The sequence below is a fragment of the Lytechinus pictus genome, chromosome 15 (assembly GCF_037042905.1).
Source record: "Lytechinus pictus isolate F3 Inbred chromosome 15, Lp3.0, whole genome shotgun sequence".
Classification (NCBI taxonomy): Eukaryota; Metazoa; Echinodermata; class Echinoidea; order Temnopleuroida; family Toxopneustidae; genus Lytechinus; species Lytechinus pictus.
The window spans coordinates 17,183,142-17,206,293 of NC_087259.1; the positions used below are offsets into that span (position 1 = coordinate 17,183,142).

Consider the following 23,152-nt stretch of genomic DNA (forward strand, 5'->3'; position numbering starts at 1 on the left):
TCAGTTCATGATTACAAAAAGTGCTTAGAACGTCCAGGTATCTTCCCCGGATATCAAAACTTTTCGGCTCGCGCTTCGCGCTCGCATTATTTATTTGGTGAGATATCATCTTCATGGACCAATTTATGCAAAACAGCTAGTCCTTAACAGGTCCCTTTTCAAGTCAGTAGGGACTACATTTGAAATAAAATTAGCTCGCGCTTCTCGCTCTGTTAAAAAAAAATTGTGAGTCACCCCCCCCTTTATTTTGCCTCCTCCTAGGTTAAAAACCCTGGTGCCGTCATTGCCACGGACCCGATCCGCATAGCACTGCCCCCCCCACAAAAAAAAGTTATACAACCGAGAACAAAACAGAAATTATAAAAGGAAAGAAAGATGAAAGATATGATGTCATTTTTTGCATACCATTTTTTTTTTCTCGCTCGCTCGAGACTTATTATTAAGCAAATGTTTGCTGCATGCGCCATGGTGTGCCCCCTTTTTTTGTTCTTATCAGGCATTGAGCTTCGCCCTAATGCTCGGGGCACAATCATAAAACATCCTGTTCATACAATGATATGACCCCTCCGTTCTCCCTTCTCTTTCTCTCCCGTTCCCCCTCCTTTTCTTTCCTATCTCTCCCTTTCGCTTCTCTCTCTTCTATTTTGTATTCTCTCTTTCCTCGTTATTTTTTTTTACTCCACCCACTGGCGGCACCAAGGGATGGGGGAAAAGTCAGGACCGTGGTTCTCCATGCTTTAAATAGTCTTTTATTTCATTAATTTTGTTAATTTTGAGCCCCCTAAATGTTCATGCGCCGGGTCAAGCTAGTGTTTATCTGGTTGCCCGAGTCGAGTTCTACAATTAAGGATACGCGGTTACCCCGGCTAGGCCGTCGGGATATCCCTGGGGGCCCCTCGAAAAAAAAAAAAAAAAAAAAAATGTCATGCCCTTTTATTCACTGACGTTTGTCCCCTAAATGTCCTCGTACTTGGGCAAGCCAGTGTTTTTATGGTTGCCCGAGACTTGCGGACCTGTTAAACCCCCTAGTTAGCTTTCAAAACCCCTAATTTTTTAATATCGAATTTTGGTCCAGCTTCACAGGCGTTTGAATATCGAACCTGAATATCCAACCAACTTCCTGCCGGTCTGCTGCGCATTCAAGTCGAGGGAACGAGTTAGTAAGTCGTGGGAACGAGTTAGTAAGTCGTGGGAACGAGTTAGTAAGTCGTGGGAACGAGTTAGTAAGTCGAGGGAACGAGTTAATAAGTCGAGGGAACGAGTTAATAAGTCGAGGGAACGAGTTATAAGTCGAGGGAACGAGTTAGTAAGTCGTGGTAACGAGTTTAATAGTAAGTCGAGGAAACGACTTACGAAAAAAAAAATGACATGTCACCTTAGGGGCTCCGTATTGGCCTATCCGAAGTAACTGATTTAAAATCCTTTAAATGGATTGGTCATTTTTAACACAATTCTTAACGAACGGGTTTTTTTAAAAGAACGATGTCCCACAGTGTGGGAAACAGTGTTATATCAATGTCATCTTCATTAGGTTAAAGTTGAGCATTTTAACAGTGCAACCTTGTCCACAATGGAAACACACTGTCAATAATCACACTGCAGACATGCAGATAGATAGAGGTGTCTGCTGTGTGAAATGTCCTCCACACAACTAGAGTAAACAAAAACAGTGTGAATCCACTTTTATAGTACACTGTGTGAACACATAGTGATACTCAACTGTCGAGGTGTCCACAGTATGAAATATTATTACTTTCACACTATTAGATTTGAGCATTTTAAAAGTGTGGATCACATCCCCACATTATACAGTCCACTATGTCTTCACACTGTGAATACGCGTACAGTGCAGTATCCACAGTGTCAGTTATCTCTACACTGTTATATCAAAATTGTTTGAATCACATATTCACATAATCCTTTATGTGAACATAAATTATGCAACGTTAACACACTGAAATATTACACTCTTAATTCCAAGGATTTAAAACAAATCCAGATCGGCTGTGAATAGTGACCAGCCGAATATTAGATTTATATTTAAACCTTGTTGATATAAATATAAATCTAAAAGATTTGAATTCATATCTTTTTGAGATCTAAAATTTAATCCTTAAGATTTAAAATAAATTCAAAATTCGGCTGGTCACTAAATATTCACAGCCGATCTGGATTTATTTTGAATCCTTGGAATTTAGAATGTACGTCCATTAAACAGTTGGTCATTTACAACCCAATTTCAGACGGTTAAATGAATTACATATACTGGTGAAATCTGTCAACCATAAAAGTAATATTACACTCCCATTGATAAACCTGCCTTTAGCCGACCTTTTCGATTTATGGTGGCAAATCGACTTTTGCGCAGGTTTTTACCCGATTCCCTGGCTCATGATTCACCTGATTGTTGCATAACTTTTATATCAATGGGCCAATGACGTTTTTTCATTAATTGCTCCTCTCCCATAACAGATTACAATGAGGAAACTAACCTACACAATTATCGCCTTCCTATTGGCATGTGCAGTTACCATTAATATTTATATATTTTTGGCATCGAAAAAGCATCAAGCAAGACTCGAACTCGCCAAAGACATTCGATACATCCGGAAGGAATACAGCAAAACGGAAGAAGGAGAGCAGGAACCACTAGGCCGTGGAAGTAGTGCAGTGGTTCTAAACTCAGACGTGTCAAACCGTAAAACGTCATTGTTCGGCAGTATTAATCCTGATATCATCAGTATGGCGCCAGAGGTGAGTATAGGCCTACTACTTTCATCCTCCTACCAATACGGCTGTACGCAGTGGATGGGGGGGGGGGAAGACATGGTGCCCCAGAAATTTTGAAAACTTACATTAAAAATTGCCACAAAATTCATCAGAAGTGTGCACGAAATCCTTTAATTTCACTTCAGAAAATGCAAAAGCACTCCCATGACAGGCTTCTCCATCGCTTTCGAGATTCTTCGAGAAGTTTGAACCAGTGGCGTAACAGGCGGGGGGGCAGGGGGGGCAAGTTGCCTCCCCCCCCCCCTGGCGGATTTCACCGGGAAAAGAAAAGAAAAACGGGAAAAAGAAAAAAGGAGGGAGAAAGAAAGGGGAAGGGAAAGGAAAGGGGAAAAGGAAAGGGAAAAGAAAACGAAGAAATCCCATTTTTTTAATGGAAAAGGAAGGAAAGCGGGAAAATGTAGGAAAGAAGAACATTAAGGCCTATGTAATGCAATAACACGGTGGGGAATAAATTAAAAGATAAAAAATGGCAAACAATAGCGGGAAACGAAGGTAGAATGTAATTAGCCAAAAGCTAAATTGGAAAACAAAGGAAAGGGACAAGAAAAATAAATAATAATACGACCGGGCTGCCGATGATTGAAATTAAAGAGCGGGAAGAAAGATGGGCTGCATACAACATTGTGCTATCACGTTGCTAAATTTTATGCAAATGAGCTACCGGTGCTTTGCCCCAGACCCCATGCAGTAGGGGTTCTTCATTTAAAACCTTCAAATGGCTCTGGCATACAGGCGCGGAGGGGGGTCTTGGTTCCACACCCAAGAGGAAATAAAAGAAATTAAAGGAGACAACATATAATGAAATGAACGGAACCAATGAAATGTGTTATTTGCTGAATATAATGAAAAAATCTATCACATAATTAGAATTTAATTTCAATAGGCAATATTTTTCCAGCTCGCTTTGCACACTGGCGACTTTTTACAATTTTTTCCAAAATTGCTATGTTTTGCCCCCCCCCCCCAAATATTTTGTGATTACGCAACTGGGTTAAATAAATGTGTTGTGTAAGAGCTATATTCTGTATATGCCCGCGATTTTGATTAAAATAGCGGCAATCTGTGAAGTTTTACATGTTTTATGATGGCTTTGATATCAAGAAGTTCCGGGGGCTCCGCCCCGGACCCCAACCGCACAGCACTGCGTATGGAAGGGTTGGGCCATGGCCCCAAAAAGTTCTACAGACAAGAAAAAAAAGGAGGAAAGAAAAGCAAAGGAAAAGTGTAGGATATGATTTTATTTACTGAATATAATGTAAAAAAATAGCTCAAAGTTAGATTCTCATGAAAAGGTGATTTTTTCTCGCTCGCTTCGCTCGCTCTGGACTTATATAGAGCAGCTTTTTAGGACTGCGCCCCTCGTTTTTTTTTTTTTTTTTACTCTTCACGCTACTGCCGCAAAGAATCCTGTTCAACTGAGTGGCGTACAGACCACAAAAAAAAAAGGAATCTAAAGAGAGAAGAGTGAAATATATTATTTTTTGGATATCATGTCAAAAATCTAGCACAACATTTTAATTTTTCTATTAAAAAGGTCAAAATTTTTGCTCGCTCGCTTGCAACTTTTTTTTAAAGATAAATTCAGCCCGATACGCAATATCTGGCCTTCTCAATGTGTCGCCTCATTACACCATTACGCCTGTTCATACCATGATATGACCGGGAAATTTTTGGCTCTTGCCCCCCCCCCCCCCCCCCCCCTGGCCACCGACCCCTGTTACGCCGCTGGTTTGAACCCCCGGAAAAATTGCATAGGCCTACAGCCATGTTTCTACCCCGAAATAGGCCCTTATAGGACAGCACCCTTCCACCTTCCATAACCCTTAATGTTCCGTAGTGACTTTCTTTGGTCAGAGGATGTACACTGATCTGTAGACAGTGAGTTCGTGCCATATCACTGAACTAGAAATACATACTATTAGTGATCTCAATTTAAAAGCAGCTATAACTTTCTTATTCCTTGTCCGATTTCTTTCAAACTTTCGCCATTCTGTTTAATTTATTTTTCTCCTTCCCAACACAACATTTTATGGCAAAGGCTGGATTCCCCTTTAAATGGAATTATCATTGCTATGCTTTTCTGATTTGTGCTCTAATTAGTAAAATTGTTAGAGTTGACTTGGTTTTTGTTTATCCATCACCCATTCCTTTATGTAAAGGTGTATTGATGTATAAGCACATGTCGTGCAACATCCATGCTCTTCCAAATTAAATTTCATAAGAATTCAAATTCTATTGTGCCCATTTTTATATACATGCTGAGCACACGAAGGTCCAACTTTGAAGGCTCATTAAAAGTAACAACCTTCTTGTCCTCAAACTTCTATTCAATTTTTCACCCTGAATGTGTGATTGAACAGTATGAGAGGGAGGGAAGGGAATATTTACTCAAAATTTATATAGAAAAGGGTTGAATGAGAAAGGCAAAATGGTAAAGATGGAGAGAGAAAAAAAGAAACAGACGATCAACGAGAAGAGATGGAAAGAAGAGGAAGATCAAAGAGAAAGAGAGAGAAAGGGGGAAATGACGAGGAATGAGAAAGAGGTGAGGAGGGAAAGGCGAGACGAGAGGGAGATAAAAGAGGGCTCGATATAAGGGAGATGGGGAAATAAAAGAGAGATATAAGGGGGATAGATAGAAAGGGAAGGTAAGAGAGAGAGAGATGAGAAAGAAGAGGAAAATCAGAGAGAAAGAAGCCAAAGAGAAAGGAAAAATAATAAAGAGGGAGATCGAGATGATATAAAGGGGAGAAATAAGAGAGAGAGGGGCATGAAAGTAGAAATTGAATTGTAGGCATACTCAGAAAGCATATTTGTTGTGGGGCCTTTCTTTGACACAGTGTGCGCGTGAAAAAGGTCGAGTTTTTTTATGATTTCATGTCTGTATGTTTACTCCCCTTTAATACAAAAATGTGACTAAATCAACATTTTCAGTTATGAAAGTATTCAATAATATATAGTTCATGATGTAACAAAGCAAACTAAAACTTTAAACAGCACAAGGAACACTTTCTTTGCGTTCCTTTCTCACCGGGGGGGGGGGGGGCACTCGACCTAAAAAGTGGTAGGGGTGTGCCGCGGGCGAGACAAAAAACGGGGGCATTGGAGCGGGCTTATTGTAAAAAGGAGGGTCCTCGGAACGGGCTTCGGAACTACAAATGTTTGTGAAAACGGGGGTCCTTGGAACGGATCGTGTGAGTGCTTATGCATCCCTATGGAACGGGCATGCGTGCATGGTGCAGCTAGCGCGGCCTCCGCCGGGTGCGCTCGGGCAGAGGCGATGGTCGGACAGCGCTCTGCGGCCGCTTTTCACCAAAACTGCAGCTCATTGTAGCAGATCAATGCGACCGGAACGGCGTAACGAAAAATATGCGAAGCTTTGGAGCGGATTTTTTTTCTTCTTTTTTCTCGATAAGAAGAAAATGCTATGCTTTGGAGCGGCTTTCTTCGTTTTTTTTTCTCAATAAGACAAAAATGCTATGCCTTGGAACGGAAATTTGAGTGTAAAAATGGGGGTCCCCTCCGCGGCACATACCCACTATGCATTATATACTGAGTGCCCCCCCCCCCCCCCGGGCCTTTCTCCCATCTGCCTACACACGCAGCATTTGTCGACCAGCCAGTATTGGCCTAGCAAAATAGCGGCGCGCTCAGTCGAGCGTGAAGCCCGATGCTCTTCGTTGCCGCACGGCTTTGTGTACGTTGGGAATAGGGACACGTATTCCACGTATTTCTAGTTCAGTGTGCCATACACACTCAAAAGGTCGTGTTCATTTTCATAACATGAACAAAAAAATTGAATTTCTTGTATAATTTTTCTTTTTATTTTCTTTAACTATCTGAATACTTTCAAAAGTCGCTTTCGCCTCTCATAACTCTTTCATACGAGTTACCGATTTTTTTTCAATCGACTTTGGCTACCCACGGCAATTTAAAAGACGTTGGAACATGGCAATAAGTCAAGGGAATGAGTCTCGAAAAAAAATGTCATGTAACCGAAGGGTCTCCGTAAAATTTACACTGCATTTTGGGTTGTTTTGAGCAATCATGATGATCTCTCAATCTCGATGCTACAATCACACAAACACAACCGACTTCAGACTGACCTAAGTTGATTTCAATGACATACAATCGACCCGGGGGGGCCACTTCCATTAACGAGTGGATACCATGCGCGACCATGGGGTCTCGAAAAGCACCCTAAACACGTATTTTCCATATTCTGAAAATGCACCCCTTAACAAGTATTGGCGTGTGAAACCCTACCCTTAACAAGTTTCGGAAACAAAACGATAATCTTGTCAAGTATTCCCTGAAATGAACCCCTAAACAAGTATAGCAATATTTATTGTTTTGTCACGGGTCCGTCGGCTTTACCTTTACACATTAATTTTGGTTTAGTATACGGCCCCACCTTCCACACCTCGCGAAAATTGGACTCTAAACATGTTGGGGCAAAAAGAACATCCTTTCTAAAACATTTTAATTTTGTTTTATCATCCCCGCAAATTTGACCCTAAACACGCAGTGGCGTAACAGGCGGGGGGGGGGGCAGGGGGGCAGGGGGGGGGGCAAGTTGCCCCCCTGGCGGATTTCACCGGGAAAATACGGGAAAAAAGAAAAAAAGGAGGGAAAAAGAGAGGGAAAGGAAAGGGGAAAAGGAAAAGAGGAAAAGGAAAGGGAAAAGTGAAAAGAAAACGAAGAAAAAACTTTTTTTTTAATGGAAAAGGAAGGAAAGCGAGAAAATGTACGAAAGAAAAATATTTGAGAAAGAACAAATCATTCCAAAATAGGCCTATATAATGCAATAGCACGATGGGAAATAAATTAAAAGATGACAAAATGGTAAATAATAGCGGGAACGAAAGTAGAATGTAATTAGTCAAAAGCTAAATTGAAAAACAAAGAAAAGGGACAAGAAAAACAAAATAATAACACGACCGGGCTGCCGATGATTGAAATTAAAGGACGGGAAGAAAGATGGACTGCAAACAACATTGTGCTATAAGCTTGCTAAATTTTATGCAAATAAGCTACCGGGGCTTTGCCCCAGACCCCACGCAGTAGGGGCTCTTCATTTATAACCTTCAAATGGCTCTATAACGCCCCCCCCCGTACAATCACTGACATACAGGCGCGGGGGAGGGGGGGGTGTCTTGGTTCCACACCCAAGAGGAAATAAAAGAAATAATAGGAGACAACGACTATAATGAAATTAATGGAAACAATGAAATGTGTTATTTGCTGAATATAATGGAAAAATCTATCCCATATTTAGAATTTAATTTCATTAGGCAATTTTTTTCCAGCTTGCTTTGCACGCTAGCAACTTTGCTATGTTTTGCCCCCTCAAAATATTTGGCTCATTACGTAACTTGGTTGAATAAATGTGTTGTGTAAAAGCTATATTCTGTATATGCACACGATTTGATTAAAATAGCGGCAATCTGCGAGATTTAAAAGGCTTTGATATCAAGAAGTTCCGGGGGGTCCGCCCCGGACCCCAACCGCACAGCACTGCGTATGGAAGGGTTGAGCCATTGCCCCAAAAAGTTCTACAAACAAGAACAAAAATAAAAAAGGAGGAAAGATAAGCAAAGGAAAAGTGTAAAATATGATTTGATTTACTGAATATAATGTAAAAAATAGCTCAAAGTTAGATTCTCATGAAAAGGTGATTTTTTTCTCGCTCGCTTCGCTCGCTCGGGACTTATATAAAGCAGCTTTTTAGCACATCTGCTATACTGTGCCCCTCGTTTTTTGTTTACTCTTCACGCTACTGCTGCAAAGAATCCTGTTCACAGTGGCGTACAGACCACAAAAAAGGGAATCTAAAGAGAAAAGAGTGAAATATATTATTTTCTGGATATCATGTCAAAATCTATCACAAAAATTGATTTTTGTATCAAAAAGGTCAAAATTTTTGCTCGCTCGCTTCGCTCGCTCGCAACTTTTAAAAAAAGATGAATTCTGCCCGATACGCAGTATCTGGCCTTCTCAAAATAGTCGCCTCATTACACCATTACGCCTGTTCATACCATGATATGACCGGGAAATTTTTGGCTCTTGTCCCCCCTGGCCACCGACCCCTGTTACGCCGCTGTAAACACGTAGCTTTCCTAGCGAAATAGATACCCTTTTTTCATTATTTTTGTGTTTTTGACACCCTTATCACGTTACTTACGTAGCGTGCCCTATCTTGAAAAAGACATCCTTTTTACGTGTTTTTGGGGTCGCGCATGGTATCCACTCGTCAATGTAAGTGGCCCCCCGGGACAATCGATCGGTTTGGAATCGGTCTAGCCGGTTTGCCAGTATCAATCCTTAATATTGTGTAAAACATTTTGTCAATTTCTCAAAACTCTCAGGTCTTCAAAACAGTTCCTCGCCAGTTTCTGCCAGACTTCAAGAACCCGTGTTGGCGCGACGAACAAAATAAACTATTCTGCTTACCATATTTCTACGTTATTGGACTGCACAAATGCGGAACGACTGACCTGTGGTCTAAACTCATCCGACACCCGGACGTTGTGGACACAGTCCGCAAGGAACCACACTGGTGGGGTAAACGGAGACACGGTTCCATGGATTATACTCTGATACCACCACACAAGAAAGAAGGTAGGATATGCAGTACATAACCCTACTGTAAAGGACGCAGTATTCTAAAGTGTGTCACACGGTCTGTTTACAGTGAAAAACACAAGGTATTCATTGTGTGTTTACAGTGTGGAACATAATATGTTCAAGGTGTGTTCACAGTGTGGAACACAATATGTTCGTTTTATGTTCAAAGTGTGGAACAAAAAGTTTACACGGTGTGTTCACAGTGTGGAACAAAATGTGTTCATGGTGTGTTAACAGTGGTGGACACAATCCATGCATGGTGTGTTTACAGTTTAGAACACGTGTTCATGGTGTGTTCACAGTGTAGAACACAATGTGTTCATTGTGTATTCACAGTGTGGAACACAAAGTTTCCAAGTTGTGTTCACAGTATGGAACACAATCAATGGTGTGTTTACAGTGTGGAATACAATATGTATGTGTTCACAGTGTGGAATACAATGTATTCATGGTGTGTTCACATTGTGGAAAACAATGTGTTCATGGTGTGTTCACAGTGGCACTGTGACATTGTAGCCAATAATATCCTTAGATATGCATAAATGAGCATAACTGCAGTCATAACCACCCCTTGGATACCGCTCTTACTACCCTATATAGCATATGGTTCAAATTCTAACCCCTATTTCGTAGTATAAAGCACGAACGTGACCTGCTGGAAAGAACAGTGTCACACGGTGTCATCACAGTGTGTTCACATGTGAAAATATTATTCACACTGTTGAAATGCTCAAATTTAACAATGTGGAGGGGATTTCAAATTGTGTTCCACACTGTGAATACACTGTGGCGCACACACCGTGTGATACTGTGTTCTTTCCGGTAGGGTTATTTCGTCAATTTCAGCCGTCTTGCTTGTGAAATATGGTTCCAAAATACACAAACCTTTCCTCTTCTTTGTACAGCTCGTCTGGTACGCGGTATGTTAACAGATGGTAAGGATGATTCTTCTTTCGATTGGTATCTCACCTGGTTCAAGATGTTTGGAGTTGATTCGGTGGAGTCGAATCCCTCACGGAAGGTTTTCGGTAGGACATTTTATTTATGATTTACATCACATGAGGCTATCCAGCTACAGTACACACACACCCACACACACACACCCACACACACACACATATATATATATATATATATACATGTATATATACACATATTAGGCACATTGCGAGTTATACATGTGTATTGTAAGAAATGCATATAATGCGTTTCTTATTTAGCATGTAATTGGGGGCAACAGCGTATACTAGTATACTGTCCACTGATATCACAGTCTTTGCGATAGAGGACGGAACCTTCTTGGCTACAACCAGGAGCAAGAGGCGGGATCGCCCATTATGATATTTCAAGTATAGGGAAAAGAGTGGGAAAAAGTAGGAAAAGGGGGAAGAAAAATGCATAAATTAGAAAGAAAAAACATAAAAACAGAAGTTCGTATTACATTACCCCTGTAATGTAATTGAGAAAGAAAGTACTAGAAGTTTTGTTTTGCCCCCAAGTCAAATATGAATTCACAATAATGATAATTTCAATAAAGCAAACATGCAAGATATACTTGATCAAAATTATCGAATTTGATTTCATTGATAGAAATATAGAAATAAAACGATTGCAAATAAAATGCAGTGGTCAGAAACTAAAAATCTATTCGATGTAAGCCAATTTTATTCTGACGTCGGCTAAATCATCAACGCTTGGTAGTCTTCCATAGTAGAGTGTGCGTTCAAAACGAGCTCCTGACCCTGACAAAAATCAACTTATTGTAATCAACCTTTGACTGGCAACGACATGCTCTACAGTCTCGTAAGTTGTCCCATATGCCTAAATCAAGCAATTATCTTTTCATTCTCTTACTATATTGTCGGATTGTTTTCTTAATCACAGGCGATGCTTCGATCAGCACTGCTTTCAGCATGGGTAAATCCTGGGGCTCTGAACATAGGAACTATACCAATGCTGATCTAATCCACGCAATCCAACCACATGCTAAGATAATTCTTCTCACTAGAAACCCAACAGGAAGGTATCTACTGTAACATGTTTTTTTTATCGCTTATTGTCTCGCCTGCATTATGGCGCCACTTTTCAGACGACGGTGTCGTCAACATTAAAATCTTAACCAAGATAATCAAGTATTTTTTTTTTTCTTCTTGAATAAGTTTCAAGTCACGTGATCAAGGTCAAAAATCATTTTGAGTAAATAACTTGTGATATCGACATCGGAAACCTTAACCAAGGTTAAATTTTTGAACTTGACAGCTTGAAGACCTATTTCATAAAAATTGGACATGCGCTATAATCAAGAATTACTGATCATTTGGCGTGGGTTTCAGGTCACATGATCAACGTGAAATGTGATTTAGGGTCAACGAACTTGACAATGCATGTTTTGTGGTATCAACATAAAGAAGCGTATATAACCAAGGTTACGATTTTGAATTTCAAGATAATAGTAAAAGTAAATCGCCATCGCATGAAACTTAAATATTATCGTTATCAAGCAAGTGGTGGATGATATTTTAGATTACAAGGCAAAGGTCACAGATCAGCGAACTTATTATTTTATTATCAAATCAAATGTTTTATGAGAAATGATACATCTTTGTTATCAAAATTAGCTCCGCCGCTCTATTCAATCGTGTAATATAGGCGAGACCATCAAAATTATTTTTAATCCATTATTTGCCAATCTTTTTCACTGTCAGATTCTTCTCCCAATTCTTCTACAAATCTGCGAAAAAACCTAAAACTCTGGCAGACTTACACAAGCAGGCTACGCTTCAAGTCAAATGTTTCACGGCGTGTCTTCGAAGATATTCAGAACGACACTGCACTTTCACGATGCCATGTGTAAGTTACAATGATATATTTTCAGATACTACATCATGTATTCAGATACTATATCCTATACCTCAAATCGCATACATTCCATATAAATCGGGATAGCTTCTGCTTGATTTTATCTATCCTATTTTTTGCATAATATGTATGTGACCAGAACGTTTTCACAATTACATGGGTTCATTCACGTGCAAAAGTGTGTCTGCCTCAACACGGGACCTCCGGTTTACGTCCTATCCCACGGGCGGGGTACGGCAATAAATAGCCTTACCCCCGGGCCTTACCTAAGGCCACAATCGCCATGGGTCGACATGGATTTTGAACCACGGGCCTTTAGGTCAAGTCTTATCCATTATAAGCCATGCATGACTCCTCCAATAATAATGGACATTGACATTCTCGTTCAAAAATATTTCATTGGTCTCTCAATTTGTATATGTTTGTGGCATTTACTAGTTTATTTGGTGCAATGAGCATTTCAGAAAAAATAGAATCCCAATTAATCGTACAATTTCTGTCTTTTCAGATTTAGTTTTTTCTTTGGTTGTCCACAATATAGATCTCGAGACGACAAACATACAATAAACATAACGCGTCAAAAATAAGTATGAATGCGAGCAGAGTAACACCTAACTTTTGTATTTTACATTATTATTTTGACAGAGGACGGGGATGTTCTAAGGACATTTTGTCATCATATGAAAATGATGACTATCCTCCTATTATTTCTAAGCGAGAGATGTAACTTGTTGATATTCCATTCTAAAAAGGGCCAATTTAGTCATTAGGAATTCATGATAATATTATTTTCCTATTAATTAATCTTATACTTTATGCTTATTGAGAGCGTGGAATGTGTTGATATTAAGGCTTGAAAACTGGACATTTTAAGTATTTTGTAATTATGAATAGGACGCATGGATTGATATCTTTTTAACAATTATTTTTTGTTAATAAACTGTAATGAAAAGGGGATTTCAATTAGCTTGTTCTATAATCAATTTATAGGTATATACTTACACTCCCCTCCAAAAGTTTGGGAACACCTGCATTCAGTGTGTGCTTTTTTTATACTTGGTAGACTTTATTGATATTGAGGCTCATAGCATAGTTGAATTTTTGTTTAAAAGTGAAGATTATACAGCAGTGTAAATTTTGTTATTGATTCAAACAAATTTATACTCTCTTAAATGGCTGGCTACCAGTCAAGATGGCATTCTTTCAAAATGCGAACTTCTTTTATTACATGCAGTTATTGCAGTTATTCAGAGCTTTTACACTAAAACATTTGCAACTTCATTCATTTTTCCTTTTCCTAGTCAGAAGTCAGACACACAAATAAAATTAAACAATACTCAGTGTTTCACTAATATGGAAAATTCGATGGAAAACTCGATGGGATTGAGATCTAGGGACTGGGGTGGCCAAGCCATGATTTCCAGGACTTGCTTCTTTTCCTTTTTCTTCAAGTAGTCTTTGCATAGTCTTGACATGTGTTTTGGGTCATTGTCCTGCTGGAAAACGAATCCTCTGATCAGGCGTTTCCCTCAAGGGATGGCCTTCCGCTGTAGGATTGAATGATAGCCGTGCTGGTTGAGGATACCCTCTACTCTGTGCAAGCTGCCTACCTTTCCTGCGAATCGAATCCTTCTCCGATCAGGCGTTTCCCTGAAGGGATGGCCTTCCGCTGTAGGATTGAATGATAGCCGTGCTGGTTGAGGATACCCTCTACTCTGTGCAAGCTGCCTACCTTTCCTGCACCAAAGCAACCCCAAACCATGACATTACCACCACCATGTTTCACAGTTGGCTTGATGCACTGGGGTAGCATCTTTTCTCCCTTTCGCCGTCTCACATAGGTATGTTGCTTGCCAAACACCTCGAACTTTGATTCGTCAGACCAAAGAACCTTCTGCCACTGCTCCAAAGACCAGTCTTTATGCTTCCTAGCCCAATCAAGCCTTTTCTTCCGTTTTTTTTCTTTGAGGAGTGGTTTCCTTGAAGCCACACGGCCCATCAGCCCTGCTCCACAGAGACGTCTTCTAACAGTTGAAGAACATACTGGCATCTCACGGGTGTTGTTGAGGTCAGCTGTAATTTGTGGGCAAGTCAGACAATGGTTGCGCAGACTGCTCACCCGAATGTATTTATCTTCAGCAGGAGATGTTGTTTTTGGCCTACCACTTCGTCTCCTGTTCCCATTAGACCCAGTGGCCTCTTCGCGTTTCAGGCTGTAGTGAACCGCATGGATAATGATCTTGAGTTTCCTGGCTATTTCTTGCATGGAGTAGCCTTCTTTCCTCAAAACTACAATTGACTGACGTGTTTCCAAAGAAAGCTGTCTTGTCTTAGCCATTTTAATTTTGTGACTGACTTCTGACTAAGAAAACTGAATAGGCAAAATGAGTGAAGGTGCACTGGAATAAGTGTAAAAAACTCTGAATAACTTTTGAATTCATGAATTTCAAATTGCACTGATGTCTACTCCACTTCCATGTATTTTCTTAAAAAAGGATTAGGCATTTGTCAAGTTCAGTTGTTTTCCAGTATAAAGATGCAGATTTCCATAAATAAACTGTCTTATGAACAATCTGAGCAACAAATTCTGAGGACATCTGCTGTAACATTCACAAAATAATGGGAAAAATTTCAGAAAAGAACCACAAACAGAACAATGTTAAAAGAAGTTAGCATTTTTTAGAGAATGCCATCTTGACTGATGGCCTGCCCTCTTTGGCAGCTGCACGTCCCTTAAGTGCTTTGAATTTGTTTGAATCAATGATAAAATGTACACTGGTGTATAGCCTTCACTTTAAAACAAAAATACAGCTGTACTATGAGGCTTAACCTCAGTAAAGTCTACCAAAGTTCGAAAAACACACACTGAAGGCAGGTGTTCCCAAACTTTTGGAGGGGAGTGTAACTCACCGATCAAAATGCGAGCACGTAGCGCTAGCTGGTAGGCCTATACGTTTAACTTTACTTTTGTGTGATAAACAAACAGGCATAGTGATTTTTATGATTTTCCCGTTTCAAATCTGTGCTCTCACTGTCAGAGAATATAACACTTAATCAAGCAATGTAAATGATGCTGTAACTTAGGCCCTACCATTTTTTTCTCTTCCAGTAGAATATTTTTTTCCGGGGGCCGGGGGGGGGGGGGAGCGAGCACACCAAATTTCTGAGGGGCACGTGCCCCCCCCCCCCCGTAGCTACGCCCCTGACAGGCAAAAGTAATAGAAAATCACATTCAGCGACGAGTGTGCATAATATTTCAAAACAGGTTTCAATTTACGTAATTTCTCAATGTCTTTGATTTCAAACAGGGCTCAGCTATGTCAACCATTCACCTAGCAATAGCCGAAGAGTGGATGAGAGTGTTTGGTCGTGAGGGAGTGTATGTTCTTAGATTAGAGGATTGGCATAAAGATATGGCGGGCGAATTTAAGAGGGTTCTACGATTCTTAGAACTTCGTAAGTATCCCAGCTCAGTATGAACATTGTTCATATTCGTTTTTTTAATTCGTTTGTTTTGCTTCGACGTTATTCTTGCTTTTATTAGGCATATAGCCTTGTAACTGTATCCCTCCTCGTTCATAAATAAAAAAGAGCTTTCACACTTTGATGCAGAATGGATTCAAGCAAGAACCACATAGGAAATGACCAGGGCTCTGGGAATGATTTTTTCACAGGGGGTGCTGATGTAAATTTGATAAGCAAAGGGGAGGGGGTTTGGTACAAAATTAAGGTAATTTTGGTCTCGAGAAATTTGACAAGCAAAAAAAAAAAAAAAGGTTTCACTACATAATGTACAGTAGGCCTATGTCAGTTTCGTAACATTTCTCAATTTTGCCACATCTACCAGAATTCCAAGGGGTGCTGCTTATATGGAGAATAACACACACAACACCCCCGCTTCTCAGGACCATGGGATTGGTTTTTTGACTGGGGGTGCTGATGTAAATTTGTCAAGCAAAAAAAAATTGAAAAAAGGGTGCACTGAAAAAAGAAGGTCATTTTTTCCATTGATAAATAAGACAAGCAAAAAAAGAAAGAAAAAAAAAGGAGGGTTTCATTTCCAGGGGGTGCTGCCCGTGCTGCCTTTGGAGAATAATACACGCAGCACCCCTAGCATGCACCCCGCTTCCCAGGGCCACGTCGCCATCGGAGGTTATATATTTCTTTTAAAATGCTGTTTAACCATTACCACAGTTCACAGTTCACATTACTGTGAACACTTGACAACGATCATAGGCCTATATATTTATCAAAGGTGTACTCCGGGCTGAAAATAGTTAAATATATGTAACTAAATAAAGTAAATATTAATATTTCACTGCGCAAAACGCAGTGTCATAATAAAAAGAGCATAATCTGATAATAACAAAGTTGTTCAATTTTTAATTTAGCATTGTGTAAACAGTAATACGTACACCGTAATGATACATAGGTGGGCTCATGGTGTCATGTTCCCACCTTCCCTTGTCTGTTACATGAAATTAAACTTATTTCATGTTTTCATAGAATCGCCAATAGCGAGGGGCGGAAAAATAACTTTGTCCAAAAAAAAGGGAGGGGGGGGGGGCATTTTTGTGTTACATTTATCAATTTCTCACACCTATAGAATTCCAGGGGATGCTGCTAATGGAGAATAATATACATGCAGCACCCCCAAGGAAAATCTTAGGGGTGCTTCAGCACCTCCGCTTCCCAGGGCCATGCAAATGACAAAGAACAGCCTTGTTTATTATATTCTTTCTTTTTTTATTCTTTAGCTGCTCTCACTGAAGAAGAGATCTCGCAGATCACGAGACAAGAGTCTGCGAACGTGAATGTTCGAACGGCCCACCTCACCATGTGGAACAAAACCCGCGATATCCTACAAGACTTCTTCAAGCCTTTTAATCAAAGAATGGCCAAACTTATGGATGATGACAGGTTTCTCCAGTACAACGAATTATGAAAGAGTGTGTGTTGTTTATTAAAAGGGATAATCCGGGCTGAAGAATTTATATCTAAATAAATAGAGTAAAATTCACAGAGTAAAATGCTGAAAATTTCATTAAAATCGGATAACAAATAATGAAGTTATTGAATTTTAAAGATTTGCATTATTCCGGTGAAACAGTTCTAGGCATGTCTTTATGAATATCCATTAGGTTGGCTGATGGTGTCACATCCTCACTTTCTATGTTATTACATGAAATCATAATTGTTTCATTTTTTCATAAATGTGTAACATTTATGATGTGTCTCCCTTATGATGAAATAAGTTGCAGCAAAAAATAACCAATGCACATAATCAGTTGTCAATTTAATTGTTTTAGTTTTTGGTATAATTTTTTTGAATAAACCTAATTTCATATGATAAAATGCAAATGAACAAGTGGGGATATGACATCATGTAGACATGCCTAGAACTGTTTCACAGGAATAATGCAAATCTTTAAAATTCAATAACTTTGTTATTTGTAATCCGATTTTGATCAAATTTTCAGTATTTTGCTTTGTGAATCTTACTCTATTTATTGAGATATAACATGTTCAGCCCGGAGCATCCCTTTAACTGCAAAAGTATAATCAAAGAGTCCGTAGCCAACATGTTTCATTTTTGAGTAAAACCATCGATATTTTGCTTCTTGGTATCTGATCAAATCCGCCATGATACAACAGTCACACCAACTGGCGTACAGATGTGGTGGGGTGGGGATGGGGGCCAACCACCACCCCCCCCCCCCAAAAAAAAAAAAAAAAAAAAACACGTGAAGAAAAAGAACAGGGAAAAAGGGTGAAATATGATATTTTATAAATATAATTGTAAAAATCTTATCACAAAATTAGCTTGACCTATTAACAATTCAGAATATTTCCAACACTTTCAAAATAGGGAGAAAAGGAAAGAAAAGGAGAAGGCAAAGTGTACAATAGGATATCATTTTCTAAATAATTATATTGTCAAAATCTATATCTCAAAATAAGCTTTTCGTATTAAAAAAGTTATAAATTTTTGCCCGCTCGATCGCTCACTTTTTTTTAAATTTGTTCCGTATACCATAATTTTTGTCCTCTTCCAAACTGTTGGCTCCTTATGTTACCGGTCACCCAAAGGAAAGCAATCCCAGGGCATGTATACACAAAGATTAGCGATGAATCATAATTTATGAAGGAATACTTCCGGTTGGTTCCTGGTCTGTATTTTAAACCAAATGCGCATGTAACATTAATCTTAATTGGTCAGTCCATTTAGCGATTGATCGTTAATCTTTGTGTTATGGGGTCCAGATCGACTTGGATAACGTAATAGCTTCTTGTTGGTATATTTAAATACCAACAAGAAGCTATGCCCATCTCTTCTTTGTGTAGGCCTTAAATGGCCAAAGAAGATATGGGCACATTTTCATTCAACTTCATAGATAGGTCAATTCGGGATTTTGAATCTCAAAACTATCATATAAGAGAAGGTTATGATTCTGCCAATGAAAATATCAGACTTTAACTGGATGTAATTTAATGTCATAAAAATAGATGATAGAATTTCACATTATGGCCAGATGCTCGTCCCCTTTCTTCCTTTTGAGAGTCATGATAATGTCGTGTTGGGATCAGTAATTATAAGAAGGGAAGCGTAATAAGGAAACTTTGGAGAAAGTTATACAGTTGAAATCACTAGGTATTTAATCATCAATATTCAGCTACAGTTCGAAGTACATGAAGATTCAGATATCATAGGAGACGATGAATATAAAATAATTTAGAAGTATCAGATTGAGATTGTGAAGTTAAATTAATATTCGATGGACGTCTAAGTCTTGAAGTCAGTCAGTCTCTATCTGGATGAGTGTGGGTCTAGTATTCTTCTGTATTCTATATCCTCTAATAATCAAGAAGTCTTATTTATATCATTAGTTTTGGGGGGTGTAACAATTTAAGGTGGGAGTGATCTCTAAACTTGATCTGATTGGTCTACAGGTAACTGTCTATCAAACTTTCTCTGGTATAAGGGGTGTGGTGATGCTCTGTGCAGGTGATTGGGGCTGGAAGTGTGAGTCATACTTCTTCCTTGAAGTTAGCTGACGTCACTGAGGGTTGGTCTTTTTATGGTCAAGGTTTAGGAGTTAAATGGTATTGGGGGGTTGAGAATTCTTAGATGACATTGGGGGAGTTTGTAAACAAGTGAAGGTGAATGACTGAAAGGATAACAGGAAGTTAAATACATACTACATAACAATAAACTGATTGGGGTTGCTATGTATACTTTGAAATATAACTTGTGTAAGGGTAAAAAGTGAGATTGATGCAATAAATATATTTTTCTGAAATTGATAAGTAGAGGTAGAGTGATAATTGAGTTTAATGAGGTATGTTTTAATGCCATAATATTGCAAACAAAAAAACCAATACAATAAACCAGATGAGAACCTGGATAGAATGGTGTAGCTGATGATCAGAACCCATGCAGCGCCAAAGGACCATTATCAGCAAGTGCATGCTAAAATTATACCGTAATGCTTTTGAAAGTTATTGTCATTCCAGATTTGTAAAACATTGCTCTGTATTTGATTATTGATCAAGAACTTTGTTGATTATGTATACGTAATATGTATGAGTTTTATACAGCCATTAAATACTTTTTTTAATCGATTAATACAAATCGAATTTTGAGTAATTAGAAAGTGATTAAGCGATTGAATAAGTCACATTGAAGTGAGTAATTGAGTAGGTGAAATGTTGATTGGGGAGTTAGAGAGTTGGTAATCAGTGAGTAGGTGAACGGTTATCAATTTTATTAGCTATTTAATGGATTAGTAAATTGACAAAAAATAGCGAGTGACTGAACGATTAAACGAGTCAGAGAGTATAATGAGGGATTGAGTGATATAGAGTTAGCGAGCTGTTGGCGATTGAATGAGTTAAGGAGTACTTGAGTGACTGATTGGATATGCCTAATATTTATTGACTGAGTGGATGCATGAATGATCAATATATTCATTGAGAGCAGGGGCGGATCCAGTGTTTTCCAAAAGGGGGGAGGGAGCACATTTGTCCGAGGAAAAATTTGACAAGCAGAAAAAAAATGTTTTCACTCCCAAAATAGGACAATTCGTTGACGAAAAAATTTGAAAAGCAGCAAAAAAAAATTGTGCCTCTCAATGGGAGGGGGGCGTGCCCGTGCCCCCCGGATCCGCCAGTGATTGAGAGAGTAAGTTATGACTTAGATGAATGCACAGTAAAACCGCTGTTTAAAATCCTAAGCACGTCACTCTAACAACTATTGTTAAAACTTTTTAAACAACCGTGTTTAAAAGTTTTAAACAAGTTGTTTTAAAAGTTTAAACAACTTGTTGTTAGAATGACAGGCTTAAAAAAGTGTTATTTTTTACTGTGTGATTAAAATGGATTGATAAATCATAGATTCATTGTGATGAGCGATTGAGTGAATCAGAGATTAAGTGAGTGATCAATTGAATTGATTGAGTGGATGATTGATCTATTGAGTGAGCAATTGAATACGTCAGAATGTAAATTGAGTGACTTGAATGAGTCAGAAAATGAGTTTAATTACAGAAAAGATAATTGAGAAGAATGATCTGGAGAGTGGGGGGGAGGAGGGGCACAGGGAAAATTGCACTTTTTCTTTAGAAAAGGGCACTATCTTAGACATGGCCGTATGCAAAAAATTTTTTTGCTGGGGGTAGCACCTGTAAACTTTTTGAAAAAAAAAACTTGCATTTTGTTTAGTGAAACTGATGAATTTTGTATACTATTGGTAAATTTTGTAAAAATCTGCAGTGAAAAATTTGAGCTTTCAAAATTTCGGGGGGGGGGGGGGACTGCCCCCTGCCCCCCCCCCCCCCCGCTCCATACGGCCATGCTGATCTTAAAAACAAAGAAAAAAAAGACTTATCTACCCCATTCACATGACTCACGAAACTTAAGGCACGAAGGATTATTTTTTCATTTATTATGCACTTGCAAGCAGAGGGAAGCATAACGGCGCTAAATCAAGAAACCGGGCGCTCATCGGGCACGAAAAGAGTGGATTTTCAAGACAACTTATGAAGAACAGGCATCTATGAGAAGGCAGAGGGGCACTCGTTAGCACATAAAACAGGTCCTTCTCAGGTGATAGGGGCACAGAACACGTTCGTGAGCGGGGGCACTTTTGTTAGGTAAAAGGGGGCACTGATACGAGATAGGGCACCTATAAGAAGGCAAAGGGGCACTTGCTAACGGCATGAAACGGATCCTTCTCAGGTGAAAGGGGCACGTACAGGACATGTTCGTGAGGGGCACTTTCCTTGGGGGAAAGAAAGGGCACTTATAGTTTAGTTTAGTTTACTCCAACGATGTTGTAGCCTAGACTAAGCCTGTTCATCGATCAAAGTAGAATGTCTATTGCTGCTCTTCTTCAGACAAAATTAGATGCGCTCCTTATGTTGGCAGGGAGGGGTGGCAGGGGTATCGTAGACAGCAAAATATTCCATGAAAACACACGAGAATGGAAAATCACTCAAAATCATAGGCAATTTTCTCCCAATGCTTATCCAGTCTATTCTTAAATGCAAGCAGTAACTACATCTTCTGGGAGACTGTTCCACACATATATCACTCGGTTAGCAAAGAAAAACTTACGCACATCAAGACGCGAATATCTTTTCTCTGGCTTTAAGGAATGACCACGTGTTTTACCACCATGTCTCAGACAGAAAAGCTCAGAACTTGTATCATAGTAACCATGCAGATATTTGTATACATCAATCATGTCACCTCTTTTACGTCTGTGACTGAGCGATGGCAATTTCAGGAGGCGAAGACGTTCAGAGTATGATAGGTGCTTAATTAATACCTGGGATCAATTTAGTAGCTCTACGTTGGACACTCTCTAAGTAACCGCCTCTGCTCACCCAGCTTATACGGTGACCACGCAGCCTGGCCATACTCTATAAGATTGGGCGAATAATACCCTTAAACAAAAGCTTAATAGAGGTCTTATCCAAATGTTCTAAAGTTCTTTTTATAATACCAAGCAGTCTATTAGACTTTGACACCACTTTAGAAATGTGCTCCTTGAAAGAAAGACGTGAGTCTATAAACTCCTAAATCTCTCTCACTCTCACATTCACGTAGAACAACCGATTGCGAACCTTTGGTCATGATACTCAGAGTCAGACCATACTTCTTCCAATCTTCATAACAGTACATTTATCTGGGTGAAAATGTAGCTGCCACTTCTCGGCCCAGGCCTCAAGCTTAATCAAATCATCTTGCAATTTACCGGTGGCCCCTGAAACATCAGAACGAACATGCAACTTAGCAGTGGCGTAACTACGGGGGGGCATGGGGGGGCACGTGCCCCCCCCCCCCAATCGGCTGACCAAAAAAAAAAAAAACGGGGAAAAGGAGAAAAAGAGGGAGAAAAGAAGAGAAACGTAGTCGGAAAGAAGACATTATTATTCATTATAATGTTATATTATATTATAATTATGTTATGTTACATTACATAACAGACATTTTCATCATAACTTTATGAAACATAATTTGCCCAGGGCCTATGTCTTCATTGTTCCTGGTGCTCGCATTGTCTGCTTAACGAGATATATAATCCTGTTGTACTAAAACCTCCCGTTTTCAAGTCAATATACACCAAATATATTTCCTCGCACTTCGAGTTATTGTTTTATGTAGTGACATATGCTTCTTTTTCATGACTACTTAAAGTGATTGCCCCATGTTAAGGTCTTAATAAAAAAAAATTCCCTGTCAGTGATTACGTTCGCATTAGTGGATTGGTGAAATATGTGTGCCCTCCATGAATTCCTAAAATCAGTCCTTAAAATGTCTCTTTTTCTCATCTGAATATAAAAATTTTTCGGCTCGCGCTTCACGCTCGCAT

General features: G+C 39.3%; 1 protein-coding gene across 1 annotated transcript; it reads left to right on the plus strand.

The window, feature by feature from the left end:
• Positions 1 to 2,453: 2,453 nt before the first annotated feature.
• Positions 2,454 to 19,935, plus strand: LOC129277831 (carbohydrate sulfotransferase 15-like). The gene is made up of 7 exons (XM_054914008.2): positions 2,454 to 2,754; positions 9,159 to 9,411; positions 10,323 to 10,445; positions 11,302 to 11,440; positions 12,123 to 12,267; positions 15,585 to 15,732; positions 17,034 to 19,935. Exons 1-7 carry the CDS (start codon positions 2,479 to 2,481, stop codon positions 17,219 to 17,221), a joined length of 1,272 nt encoding a protein of 423 aa, XP_054769983.1. The 5' UTR covers positions 2,454 to 2,478; the 3' UTR covers positions 17,222 to 19,935.
• The last annotated feature ends 3,217 nt before the right edge of the window (positions 19,936 to 23,152 follow it).

Coding starts and splice junctions, on each gene's coding strand:
- LOC129277831 (XM_054914008.2), top strand. CDS start 2,479: ATGAGGAAACTAACCTACACAATTATCGCCTTCCTATTGGCATGTGCA. Junction 2,755..9,158: donor TCATCAGTATGGCGCCAGAG/GTGAGTATAGGC, acceptor CAAAACTCTCAG/GTCTTCAAAACAGTTCCTCG. Junction 10,446..11,301: donor TCCCTCACGGAAGGTTTTCG/GTAGGACATTTT, acceptor TCTTAATCACAG/GCGATGCTTCGATCAGCACT.